The 12,815-nt window shown below is 44.3% G+C and overlaps 1 protein-coding gene across 2 annotated transcripts in view; it reads left to right on the forward strand.

Moving 5' to 3' along the window:
- Positions 1–5,893: 5,893 nt before the first annotated feature.
- The window catches only part of SLC13A3 (solute carrier family 13 member 3), an 82,413-nt gene continuing 75,491 nt past the window's right edge, over positions 5,894–12,815 (forward strand). For both annotated transcript variants that reach the window (XM_043983527.1, XM_043983528.1), the window contains exon 1: positions 5,894–6,049. In XM_043983527.1, coding sequence (XP_043839462.1) covers positions 5,939–6,049 — 111 coding nt within the window. In that variant the 5' untranslated portion in view covers positions 5,894–5,938. The remainder of the gene's footprint in view (positions 6,050–12,815) is intronic.

Raw genomic sequence — 12,815 nt, forward strand, 5'->3', positions numbered from 1 at the left:
TTGCTAGAGCCAGTTCCCAGACAAAAAATTCATGATGATAAAATCATAAATCCTTTGTATATTCACGTTAAAAATTCACATTAAAATTAACACACTTTTTGATAGTGTTATAAAGTTTTTTATACTTTCCTCTCAGCAGGCTTGTTCGGTATTTAGTTTATTACTATCCCCATTTTCATTGGTATCAGGAGCTCTTAATTAAGGAAGTTCTCTTTGCTAATGCAAATTCACAAGTGAACTGCAATTTAAAGTTACAGAGGGTTGCTTGGGACACTGAGAGGGTTAGTAACTTTCCCATAGCTCCATAGCCAGTAGGTATTGAAGACAGGAATTGTACAACTCATCTCCTTAAGTTCAAATCTGACCTCAGATACTTCCTATCTGTGTGACCCTGGGCAAGTCACTTCACCCTGTTTGCCTCAGTTTCCTCATCTGTAAAATGAGCTGGAGAAGGAAAAGGCAAAACACGGCAGTATCTCTGTCAAGAAAACCCCAAATGGGTCACAAAGAGTTGGATACAACTGATCACTGTGGCTGCCTCTCATGCCCATTTTATTGAGTCTCAGCTCTGAAACGTTAAGGGACTTGCCCATTTCTATATGGTCCTGAAGTGGTAAACCACGATTCAAATGAATATCTTCTCAGTTCAATTTCAGTGATTTTTCATTGACATAAGACAGCAGTTCAGACAATGGCATGTGATTCTCCAGCTGGTCCATATCATAATCATTTACTTCTCCAAGGACCCCCAAGGGACTGGGAAGAGAACACTACTCTGTAAGCAGTAGTTTCATCACCCCCCAAACAGCTGCCTCTCCTTTTATGCCTTGATCCCTGGCAGGGTTAGTTTTTGGTATTTTTCTGTTTGTTTGCCTGATCCCTGGGCTCCACCTCTTGCAGCCTTTGATGACAACAACTTTTACTGTAATTGGTTATCTATTCTCATTCCTTAGTCTTTCAGAGACATGGTGGGTGGGCTAGGCAGCACAGTTTCAGAGCAGGTGGGCAAGGGAGAAACAGAGGATGGATAGGAGCAATAGCTAGATGGTCTCAGAGAACCATGGGGCATGTACCCAACCTGGTAGGCTGAAGGGGACATTGCCAGGATGGCACTTTGCTCTGGAGGGAAGAGAAGCAGGGGCTTGAGACACTGGGAGCTAGTCCCAGAGCTGCGGCTAATTCCCTGTGTGACTTTGAGCAAGTTATCCATCTGCTCTGGGCCTCCATTCTCTCTTCTGTAAAATGAGGAGGTTGGATCTGTTGACCCCTAGGGGTTTTTCCAGATGTGCCATTCTAACTTTCATGTTCTAACATCCTTTTCAGCTCTGACATTCCATGTCTTTTGATTCCCATATCCATCTTGGAAAAGGGGGTATCATAGCTTATATTTCTCCTGCCCCAACTGCTAGTGCCATCCCTCCCAAATTGCCTTGTATTTAATTACTCTGTATTCATTTCCTCTCTCTCTATTTCTCTCTGTTACTCTCTCTCTATCCCCCTTCTTCCCCCCTCCCTCCTTCTCTCTCTCCCCTCCCTCCCTCCCTCCCTTCCTCTCTCTCTCTCTCTCTCTCTCTCTCTCTCTCTCTCTCTCTCTCTCTCTCTCTCCCCTCCCTTCCTCTCTCTCTCTCTCTCTCCCCCTCTCTTCCCTCCTCCCTCCCCCCCCATCTCTGTAGTATATACTTATATATGCACTTCTCTCTCCCATTAGCAGGTAAGCACCTTGAGAACAGGGATTGTTTCAAACATTGTTTTTGTATCTCCTGTGCCTAGCACAGTGCCTGGCACACAGGAGGCTCTTGGTGGATGCTTATTGGATCAGATTGTCTACTTCACATGAAGTCTCATGGTTGTTTCAGAAATGAATAAACTTCAATCCCTACCTTCATGGAGTTTATAATTTAGCTGGGGAGATAAGACTAACACGTGAAAAGATGACAACAAAAATCTGTCAATTTGCCAAGTGTCCAATGACAAGCACAGACAGCAGCAAGTGCAGTAATGAGATCAAAGAGGAAGGAGATATCACTGTGAGCTGGGGTGGTCAGGGTGGGCTCCCTGAAGCAGGAGAGACTTGAGCTCTGGCTGGAGTAGGAAGAGGACTCAGGAAACAGTTGGAGAAAATCTAGGGGGTAACAAAGGAGGCATTGGAGGGTCAGTTAGGATCCCCATTGGGCTTAAGCATGAGGCACATGGTAGGGAGTGGTATGAAATAAGGTATTTGGGTTCAGATGGTGGAGTTCTTTAAGTCCAGGACCTTAGAGTTAGGAGGACCTCACTGGTAGCCAGTGCAAATGGATTCCCCTTTACAGCTTCTCTGACAGGTCCAGTCTCAGAAGGAATCATTGAAGGTGTCTGACCAGAGCTGAGATATGATCAAAGTAGTGAGTTAGGAAGATTAAGCTGGCATCAGTGTACAGGATAGGCTGGAAGAGGGAAGTTGGGACTGGAAGCAGAAAGACCAGTTCAGGCTAGTTGTTAGGATTATAATTGCTATGGTGATGATTGGAGCTGAAATCTCTTTCCCAGGGCAGCTCTTCATACATCCTTCTGTCATGGCTTAAAGTGGAATAGTGCTGGATGAAGTCTCCTAGGACCTTGAGAATCTCCCATCACCCCTGAAGATTCCCATTGGATTTGAGGATTTCTCACATATACCTCACATAGGAAGGGAAAGCTGGAAAGAGCCCTGGGCTTGGAGTCCAAGCACCTGGGTTCCACTTTTTGTTTCTGCCACTAACTTGCTGGGTGATGTGGAACAGGTCAATTAATCCATCTGGAGCTTCTATTAATCCTCTATCTCTCATCTGTAAAATGGAGAGACACATCTCTTCTGACAACTTCAGAAGGTTGTGAAGATAAAACAATGTAGCTGACTACAAGGGATCTGAAAGCTATTAAGTGTTATATAAATGCAAAGAATTGTGATTAACATTATTATTCCTGCAATAGTTCTTGGGGGTGGGTGGGTGGGATATGTCTTCCACATACATTTCTGGCTCCTGTACAGAGCCGGCAGCTCTCGGATCATTCCTCTCAGATGAGATTCATCATCTCCCTTTCCTCTAAGGTCCTCCCAGATCCTCTTTCCCCAACAGTTATAAACTTAAAGGTATAAAATACTTTAGAGATCATCTAGTCCATCCCCTTTGTTTTACAGCTGAGGAAACTGAGGCCCAGAGAAATTGTGGCTTTCCCAAGGTCATTCATGTAGCAAATGGCAGAACTGGGATTCAAACCCATCCCTCTGACTCCAAATTCAGTAGTGTTGAGGCAGCTAGGTGGTGCAGTGGATAAAGCACTAGCCCTGGATTCAGGAGGACCTGAGTTCAAATGTGACCTCAGACACTTGACACTAACTGTGTGACCCTGGGTAAGTCACTTAACCCTCATTGCCCTGAAAAACAACAACAAAAAACAAAAACAAATTCAATAGTCTTTCCATTGCACTTGAATGCCTCCTAGGATCCTGGAATTTCTCACCTGATCAATCAATTATTATTATTTTAATCATAAAAGTATTTTATTAATTTCCAGTTACATGTAGAAAGTTTTCTTTTCTTTCTTTTCTTTTTTTGTGGGCCAATGGGGGCTAAGTGACTTGCCCAAGGTCATACAGCTAGTAAGTGTCAAGTGTCTGAGGCCAGATTTGAACTCAGGTACTCCTCAATCCAGGGCCGGTGCTTTATCCACTGCGCCACCTAGCTGCCCCCTAGAAATAGTTTTCAACATTTATTTTATAAGATTTCTAGTTCCAAATTTTTCTCCCTCCCTCCTTCCCCTCTCCAAGACAGAAAGCAATCTGATATAGGTTTTATATGTACCATCACATAACACATATTTATGTATTAGTCATGTTGTGAAAGAAGAATCAGAACAAAAGGGAAAAACCTCAAAAAAAGAAAAACAAAAAAAGTAGAAATAGTATGGTTCAATCTGCATCTAGATTCCACAGTTCTTTTTTTCTGGATGTGGAGAGCATTTTCCATCATGAGTCCTTTGGAATTATCTTGGATCAATCAATTATTTAAGTGCTTATTATATTCTAGATACTGTGTTAGGCATTAGGAGTACAAATTCTAAGAATTAAACTATACTTATTCACAAATGAACTTAATTCGAAAGGGGAAGACCTGGAAAGAATTATATGAACTGATGTATAGTGAAGTGAGCAGAACCAAGAGCAATATCGTTTGATGAAGAATTGTGAATGACAACTATTCTCAGCAATACAATGATCCAAGACAATCCCAAAGGACTAATGATGAAGCATACTGTCCACCTCCAAAGAAAGAACTGATATTGACTGAACACAGACTGAAGCATGCTATTTTTCACTTTCTTTCATTTTTATTCAAGTTTTCTTATACAAAATGACTACTATGGTAATGTTTTACATAATTGCACATGTATAAGCCGCATCTGATTGCTTACTGCCTCAGGGAGGGGGGAGCAGGGAGGGAAGAGGGGATAAAATTTGGAACTCAAAACTATAAATAAAAATGTTTATACAAAAAAAGGGCACAGAAAACAATACATTATTGCACATACAGCAGTAAATTTACACAGCAACAATAAATACATAAAGCGTAATATAAAGTCAGTAAATACAAATACATATATACACAAAGTAGTTAAATACAATGTAGTTTGGGAGGTGGGTCACTAGCAGTTGGGGGGATCAGAAAAGGCTGCATTTAGAAGATGCTACCTGAGCTATTAAAAGGAAAGAGGCACTGGATAAGGTCGAAATAAGAAGGGACTGTATTCCAGACAAGTGAAGATAGCTGGGTAAAGAGGTGGAGTTAGGAGAGGGAGGGCTGTGGGTGAGGCACAAAGAGAAGGCCAATTTGACTGGATGGCAGAGTTTGGGGGGAGGAATTATGTCTGAGAAGTCTGGAAGGTAGGTTGGGGCCAGGTTGCTTGGTATATAAAGCTAAACAGATGACCTTACCAATACGTTCCCTCACCCCCAACCATGAAAGACAGGAGATAGGAATTTTCCTCTTCTCTTTTTCTTGCGGGAAGCCTGAAACTCTGTGAAGGCGTTTTCCCTGAAAGCCACGGGAAGATCCAACCACAGGGTCCCAAAGACTGTGACTTACATAACTCCCAATAGGTAACTCCCTTTTGGAACAGTAACGTTCCATAAGATATATTGTAGTCGCCTTCTGATGCCTCTTCTCAGCGAGGAGATAGATGACTCTGGGTTCTAGAAGGGCATGATGGTGCACTTTCCTGGAAGAGCTAGAGGACCTAAGATAAACTCTGGGGTATTTTTTTTAATTAATTAATTAATTAATTAATTCATTCATTCATTCATTCATTCATTCATTCATTCATTCATTCATTTTTAAAGCCTATAGAACTTCCCATAGGGAAGGTTTGGAGAGGTTGCAGTCCAGTAACAGCGACATCCCCTATCACGGTGTCCTTGTTAAAGTTTCAAAGCATTCTGACCCACACCAATTCATTTGATACTCAACAACCACCTAGTGAAGAAGGTATTAGTTCCTAAAAAAATTTGAGACTCAGAGAAAAGTGGCATGTTCACAGTGCAAGACTAAGCAGTCAGAGCTGGTGCTCGAACCCAGATTTCTGAACTCTAGGTCCGGGTCCATTTGGCGCCAGCACACCTGGTCACCGCAGTCCTTCGGCCAGAAGGGATCCTTGGGGATCCTACTGGGGCAGAGGAGAAGCTCGCCCTCTCCCCCCCCCTTCCCACTTCCTCCCTCTGCCGGGGCCCTGCTGCCCTCGGGGTGGGCGGAGGGAAGGAGGGGGCGGGGAGGTTCGACTTAGCCCACGGCCAGGGCCGCCCCGGTACAGACCCCTCCCCTCCGCGGACCCTCCCCCAGGCCATAAAGCCGCAGCCCCGGCAGCAGCCCCACTCCCGCTGCTGGCCTGCGTTCAGTCGGGCACCCTGTCCGGGTCCTGCCGGGCTATGGCGGCGCTCGGAGCGCTGGCCACGAAGTTGTGGTGCGTCCGGCGTCTGCTGGTGCTGCTGGCCACTCCGCTGGTGCTGCTGCCCATCCCCTTCAGCCTCCCGCCCCAGGTAACGCCGGTCCCTGAGCCCAGCTCCAGCTCGGAACGCCAGAGCCTGCGTGCGTCTTGTCTGTCACCCACACAGGTGGCACTCGCGTGCCTCCTTCCCCGTGGGCAGCGCAGCCCTTGGCCCCGTGAGCAAGCCGCCCTTCTGCTCCCCATGTTCCCTCTCGTCCTCCCTCCTCCCCTGCTCTGGGTGCCCTCTCCAAGTCCTCCCCCTTCCCGGTTCCTGCCCTCCCCGATCGCGAATCCAAGAAGCAACCAGCCTCGGCAGGAGAACGCATTACCTCCTTCCTTTTCTCTTTGACAACTTCCCAATGCTCTCTGGGTCTGTGCGTCTCTCTCTGTCTCTTTCTGTCTGTCTAGTTCTGGCCGCTTGACATCCCTCTCCAGGGTTCTTATATCAGGCTATGTCATCTCCCGCACCCAACGAGCCCTCTGGGGCTGGATTTACTTTATGGAGTTCTGGGGGAATCCGGAACTTGGCGGGAGGTGAGGGTTTGGGGTTGTAGAAGTTGTCTGCTGTGAAAGGCTCTTCGGGACAGATTTTGTATGATGGAAAGAGCATTGGATTGATTGGGAGGCAGGACACCTGGGTTCTAGTCCCAGTTCTGCTTCTAATTTGCAGGGGGACCTTGGATATTCAATTCCTCCCCCTGGGCCTCAGTTTCCCCAGTTATGAAACGAGGCTGTTGGACTAAACGATCTTTAAAGGTTTTTGCTCTGCCAACCCAGTTCCTACCTGCTGCAGGGAAATACTCTCCCTACTCTTATTTCCACCTCAATGCTATATGGTGTTATTGCCTCAACTTGATAGGTCACTTCACCTTCAGTTTCCCTCACCCTTTGATCACACTAGTTTTCAGGGGTTCCCCCCACTCTCTCCCACCAGTACCTCTCTCCAGTGCCCAGGGTTCACCCACCTACACTTTCCTGGGGATGGAATACCTACCTTCCCACATCTGGACTAACCCCCAATTCTGTCTCCTTTCCAACTTCCCTCTCTCCACTTTTGAGTCCATTGTCAGCTCAGCAGACCCTGTATTTAGACATCTTCGAATGTCTAAGTCAGGATTTCTAAGTCAGAAACCACATCATCCCTATCTTCTGACTCCCACTTCCATCTTCTTGGCCCCCCTAACTTCCCTGCAACTAATTTATCTGGACCCCAAAAGGGATACACTGACTCCCAGAGGTATGGCTTAAAGATTCCTCTTTAGGGTTGGGAAGGGGACTCTTGATCACTTGGGAAGAGTCTCAGGTGGATTCAGGAGGGCCTCAGGCAGAAGAAATTCCCTTTTGACTCTTTTGGGGGCTTGGAATGATACATAAGGAAACAAAAATGGATAGACCTTGTAAGACAGAAGAGTTTTATTAGGGGCTTGTCTCATACTCACTGGCTGTGAACAAATCGTTCGACTTCTCTGAGCCCCAGTTTCCTCATTTGTAAAAGGGACATCATAATACTTACACAGTCAAAGAGCTCAGAGTCAGGAAGACCATGTCAAAGACCCATACCTGACACTTTTTGTTCAATTGTGCCTAAACAAGTAATTTTGTCTGTCCATGTCCCAGGCAACTAAGACTATAAATTGCAGGAGTTGTTACTCTGTATTGGTGGAGGGAGTTCTACACCCAGGAGCCCTCTGGCACCAATGAAAATTATAGGTCTGGATCCCTGCTGCCACCTTCCCTCCAAGGAATCTAACAGCTTACCTTACAAAACTTGTGAGGGAAGCACTTTATAAAATGGGAAGAACTAAACAAAGTGATCTAATATTTACCAGATGAGAAGTCATAAACGCCACTTAAGCCAATAAGCAGTGTCCATTCACATTTCTTGCTTCAGTTCCTTATGGGGAAGAAAGACAACTGTTTTGAGTTCCAGAGCTTTTTATTTTCTTCACTAATGAATGAACAATGCAATTGAAAAAAGTAGGGAAAATATTCAGAAGGGACTGATATAAAGGTCTCTGTAATTTGGAGTACAGATAACCAATACGTGGATGGATTTTTTTTAAAGAAGGTGTTCATCTTTTTTCTTATTATTCCCTTCCCTCTCACCTCCTCCCTTTCCTCTTTTCCCTTATCCTCTCCTCTTCTCTTTTATCTCTCCTCAGCCATTCTTCTTTTCTCCTCTTCTTTTTCTCCTCACTTCTCTCTCCTTCCTCTTCTTCTCTGTTCTCTCCCATTCTTTTCTCTCCTCTCACTTTTCTCCCATTCTTCTCCTCTCTTCTTTTCTTCTTTCCTCCAGTCCTCTACCCCATCCTCTCAACTCCTCTCTTCCTTTTTCCCTCTGTCCCCTTCTCTGCTCCTCTCTTACTCTCTTCCACTCCTCTTCTTTCTCCTCTCTCCTTCTTTTCTTTCACTTCTCTCCCTTTCTTCTCCTCTCTTCTTCTTTCTGCTACTCCTCTACCTCTCCTCTTCTCAATTCCTCTCTTACCTTCTCCCTTCATCATCTCTATTCTCTTCCCCACTCCTCTCTTCCTTTTCTCTTCCTCTTTCCTCCACTTCTCTCTCTCTTCCTCTCCTCTCCCTATCTCTTCTCCTTTTCTTCTCTTTCCCTCTCTGTTCCTTCTCTCATTCACCCCTCTTCTCTTCTCATTTATTCTCTTTCCTTTCCCCTCCTCTCCAGTACTCCCATGCTACTGTACTTTCCTCTACTCTTCCTCTTATCTTTTGTCCTCTCCTATATTCCTTCTTTCCTCTTCTGTACTCTTCTCTCCCTTTTTCCCTTTCTTCTCTTCTCTCCCCTCTACCTTCTACTCTCTCCCCTTTCTCCTCCTCTCTTCCCTCTCTTCCTTCCTACTCACTTTTGTCTTCTTTTCCACTCCTCCTCTCCTCCCCTGTACTTCTCCACTTTCTCCTCTCCTCCACCCTTCCTCTCTTCTCCATTCTTCTTTTCCTCTCTTTTCTTCTCATTTCTTCTCCTTACTCTTTCACTTCCTTTTCCTTCCCCTACACTGTTTCAACCCAATCCCATCAAAGTAGTACTTTTCATTCCAAACTTATGAAGGAAGGAAGTATTATTTTAAAATACCCATTTTTTAAGGCTAGAAAAGAGTCCTGGAGAGGAATCTTATCTTCAGTGCATGCAGAATTTAAGGAACAAATTGACTCTATCTGATAGGATAGAATCACCTGAGGTTGGAGACTATACCTTAATATTATTCAAATTAATTCCAAAAATATCCATTAAGAATCTACTATACAGGGGCAGCTAGGTGGCGCAGTGGATAGAGCACCAGCCCTGGATTCAGAAGGACCTGAGTTCAACACTTAACAATTACTACCTGTGTGACCCTGGGCAAGTCACTTAACCCCAATTGCCACACACACACACACACACACACACACACACACACACACACAAAGAAAACCCCCCCAAAACAAAGAATCTACTATACATAGCATTCAGGCAGCTAGGTGGTACTATGGATAGAGTGTTAGGCTTGGAGACAGGAAGAATTCAATTCTGGCCTCAGACATTTACTGTTTGCCTCATTTTCCTCAACTGTAAAATGAGCTGAGAAGGAAATGGCAAACGACTTCACTATTTTTGCCAAGAAAACCCTAAATGGGATCACAGAAAGTCAGACACAACTGAACAATAACAACAAATCTGGAGTATTTTAGAAGTCTTGGTACAGTTTTCTTAAAGCCTAAAACTGCACCAAGATTTTTACATGCAAGTACTGGGCTAGGTACTATGGGGGATACAAGATTTGCTGTATTTCCTGCCTTTGAGGAACTCATAAGCATTATTTTTACTTGGGGGAGGGAGGTGGAGCAAAGAGGGATAGTGTGTGTGTGTGTGTGTGTGTGTGTGTGTGTGTGTGTGTGTGTGTGTAATGCTCTGTCATTATATTGATGTCTGAATAGCTCCTCTTTACCCTATAGTCTTAGAGAGTTATCCCAGGCAGTGAAAGTTGAAGTGACTTGCTCATGGTCACACAGCTAGTATATGTCAGAGGTAGGATGTGAACTCAGGCCATCCCATAGCCAGGGCCTTCTACCTACTATCACACATACTTTTAAAAAAAATTGAATAGCAATTAGGCCATGATGAATAGGTAAACAGAGTGTACAGTGCCATGAGTTTGAAAGAGAGACAGATGCCTTCTGGCTTGGGGGACCTGGAAAGGTTGATACTTATAGTTATTCAAATGACACTTTGGGTGTCTAGAAGGAAAAGTAAGTCAAGCAAGTATTTCCTGAAGGCTAACTGTATGTGCAGTCTTGTGCAAGGCTAAGTTGTAGGCAATATAGAGAAAAAGCAGTCGCTTCTTTTAAGGTATTTGCAATCCAGGGGGTGAGACAAGATGGATATTTGGGAAAAACAAAAGATTCCAGAGTGGATATAACCAATTGAACTCTAAGGCACAGACTCCAAGTACAATGAAGGGAGAGGAAGAAAAATGGGGTCTGGGATGGTCAGAAAAGCTTCAAGAAGAAGGCAGTGGGTTTTGGACCCTCTGCGCAGTTGCCATTTATGATTTTCCTTGTGCAGGTTTGATCATGTCAGTTTCTTGCTCATTAGACTTCAGTAGCTCCCTATTGTTCTTGGGAAAGAAGAGTCCTATAACCTCCTCTGTTTGGTTTCTAAAGCTCTTTACAATCTGGCCACAACCCAACTTTTCTGCCATAATTCTTTTCCTTGCTCTACAGTCTGGCCAAACTGATCTTTCTGTCCTTCACAATTAACACCACATCTCCCATCTCCATGTCTGTGCACTGGCAGTGCCCCATACCAGGAATGCATTCCTTCTGTCCCTCCACCTCATAGAATCCTTCGCTTTTCTTCAAAGCATGGTTCAATCAAGTGAGGCTTTTATATAAGTGACACAGGAAGCCTTTCCTGATTCCCATCTAGCTGTCACTTCTTTCCTTCCTCAAGTTCTCTGGTATTTGTATTCATTCTGTCTGTTCTTCTATATGTACATGTTATTTCCCTGGATAGAATATAAGCTTCTTGAAGGCAGGCACTACTTTGACTTTATCTTTGTGTCTCCAGTACCTAGCACAATGCCAGGGACATAAGCACTGAATAAATATTTGTTGACTGATTGGCAGGCGGGAAGGAGGAGCAAAGCTCTATATGGGCAACATCTACAGAACCAAAGAGAAATCAAGAAGATGGAAAGAAGGTGGTCTAGTTTTGAGAACAGGAGATGATCAGACTGCTCTCTTCTTGGGATGCAGCTGTAGTGGGGGGTGGGGAAAATCACAACTCCAGGAGTCATAGGTACCAGGTTTAAATCCTGACCCTGCTAGTGACTCTCAGGATGGCTTTGGGTAAGTCACTTTCTCCCCCTGAGCCTCAGTTTCCTCATCTGTAAAATGGGAATAATGATACCTGCTCTGCTAACTTAAAAAAAGTTATTGTAGGGGCAGCTAGGTGGCGCAGTGGATAGAGCTGGACCTGAGTTCAAATCCAACCTCAGACACTTAACACTTACTAGCTGTGTGACCCTGGGTAAGTCACTTAACCCCAATTGCCTCACACAAAAAAGTTATTGTACAAGGATTGAAGGAGAAAATAGGTACAAAAGTCCTGAACAAATAAAACCACTCTGTAGTTTATGAGGCTCTATGGTATTGGTAAAAATCTGCTGGGTTTGGCATCATAGGACCCGGGTTCAAACTCTAATTCTGTTATCACTTGTGTGATATTGGGTAAGTCACTTTGTTGAGCCTCAGCTTCCTTATCTGCAAAATGAAGGGCTCAGTGTAGAGCAAACATTTTTAACTTGGAATCTATGAACTTGGTTTTAAAAAATATTTTCATAACTCTATTTCAATACATGTTTCCTTTTGTAATCCTAGATATTTTATTTAACTCATGTAAAAGACAGCATTCTGAGAAAGGGTCCATAGGCCTCATCGGATTGCCAGAGGGTCGGTCTATCTCTCTCTCTCTGTCTCTCTCTCTGTCTCTGTCTCTCTCTCTCTCTCTCTCTCTCACACACACACACACACACACACACACACACACACACACACACACACAGAGTTTAAGAACCCCCCCTAAATGTCTCCAATGTGCCAAGGCTGTAGACACCTGAATCCATCCTACTAGGAGTGAATGGTCATTTTTGACAAATATCTCTCTATTCAAACCTAGGATGGTTATAAATCTACAACCCCACACCCCTCCAGGGGCATTAACTGGTGAGTGCCTTTTAAGCAAAATCAGGAATTCCACATTGTCCACTGCCTTTCAAAGAATAATCATAGTAATAGCCCAAGTTTTTACTTCCTTCTGCAGGTTCCAAAACGCTGTCCTCAGATCTTCCTCAAATGTAGATCAGATCATGTCACATATCCTCGCCCCCTAAGTAACCTCCAGTGGCTCCCTATTACTTTCAGGATCAAATATAAAATCCTGTTTGGCTTTTAAATCCCTCCTGATCCCTTTCTATCTTTCCAGTCTTCTGACATGTACTCTGATCCAGTGACACTGGCCTTCTTGATGTTACTTGAACAAGTCACTCCATCTGATTTACACTATCTTTCTTTCTTTTCTTTTTTTTTTTTTTTTGGTGAGGCAATTGGGGTTAAGTGACTTGCCGAGGGTCACACAGCTAGTAAGTGTCAAGTGTCTGAGGCCAGATTTGAACTCAGGTCCTCCTGAATCCAGGGCCGGTGCTCTATCCACTGCGCACCTACCTGCCCCCTACGCTATCTTTCTTCTTCTCATCTCTGTCTCCTGGTTTCCGTTGAGTCCCAGCTAAAGTCTCACCTTCTATAATAAGATTTTCCACATCTCCCTTAAA

This window comes from Dromiciops gliroides, chromosome 2, assembly GCF_019393635.1.
Source record: "Dromiciops gliroides isolate mDroGli1 chromosome 2, mDroGli1.pri, whole genome shotgun sequence".
NCBI lineage: Eukaryota > Metazoa > Chordata > Mammalia > Microbiotheria > Microbiotheriidae > Dromiciops > Dromiciops gliroides.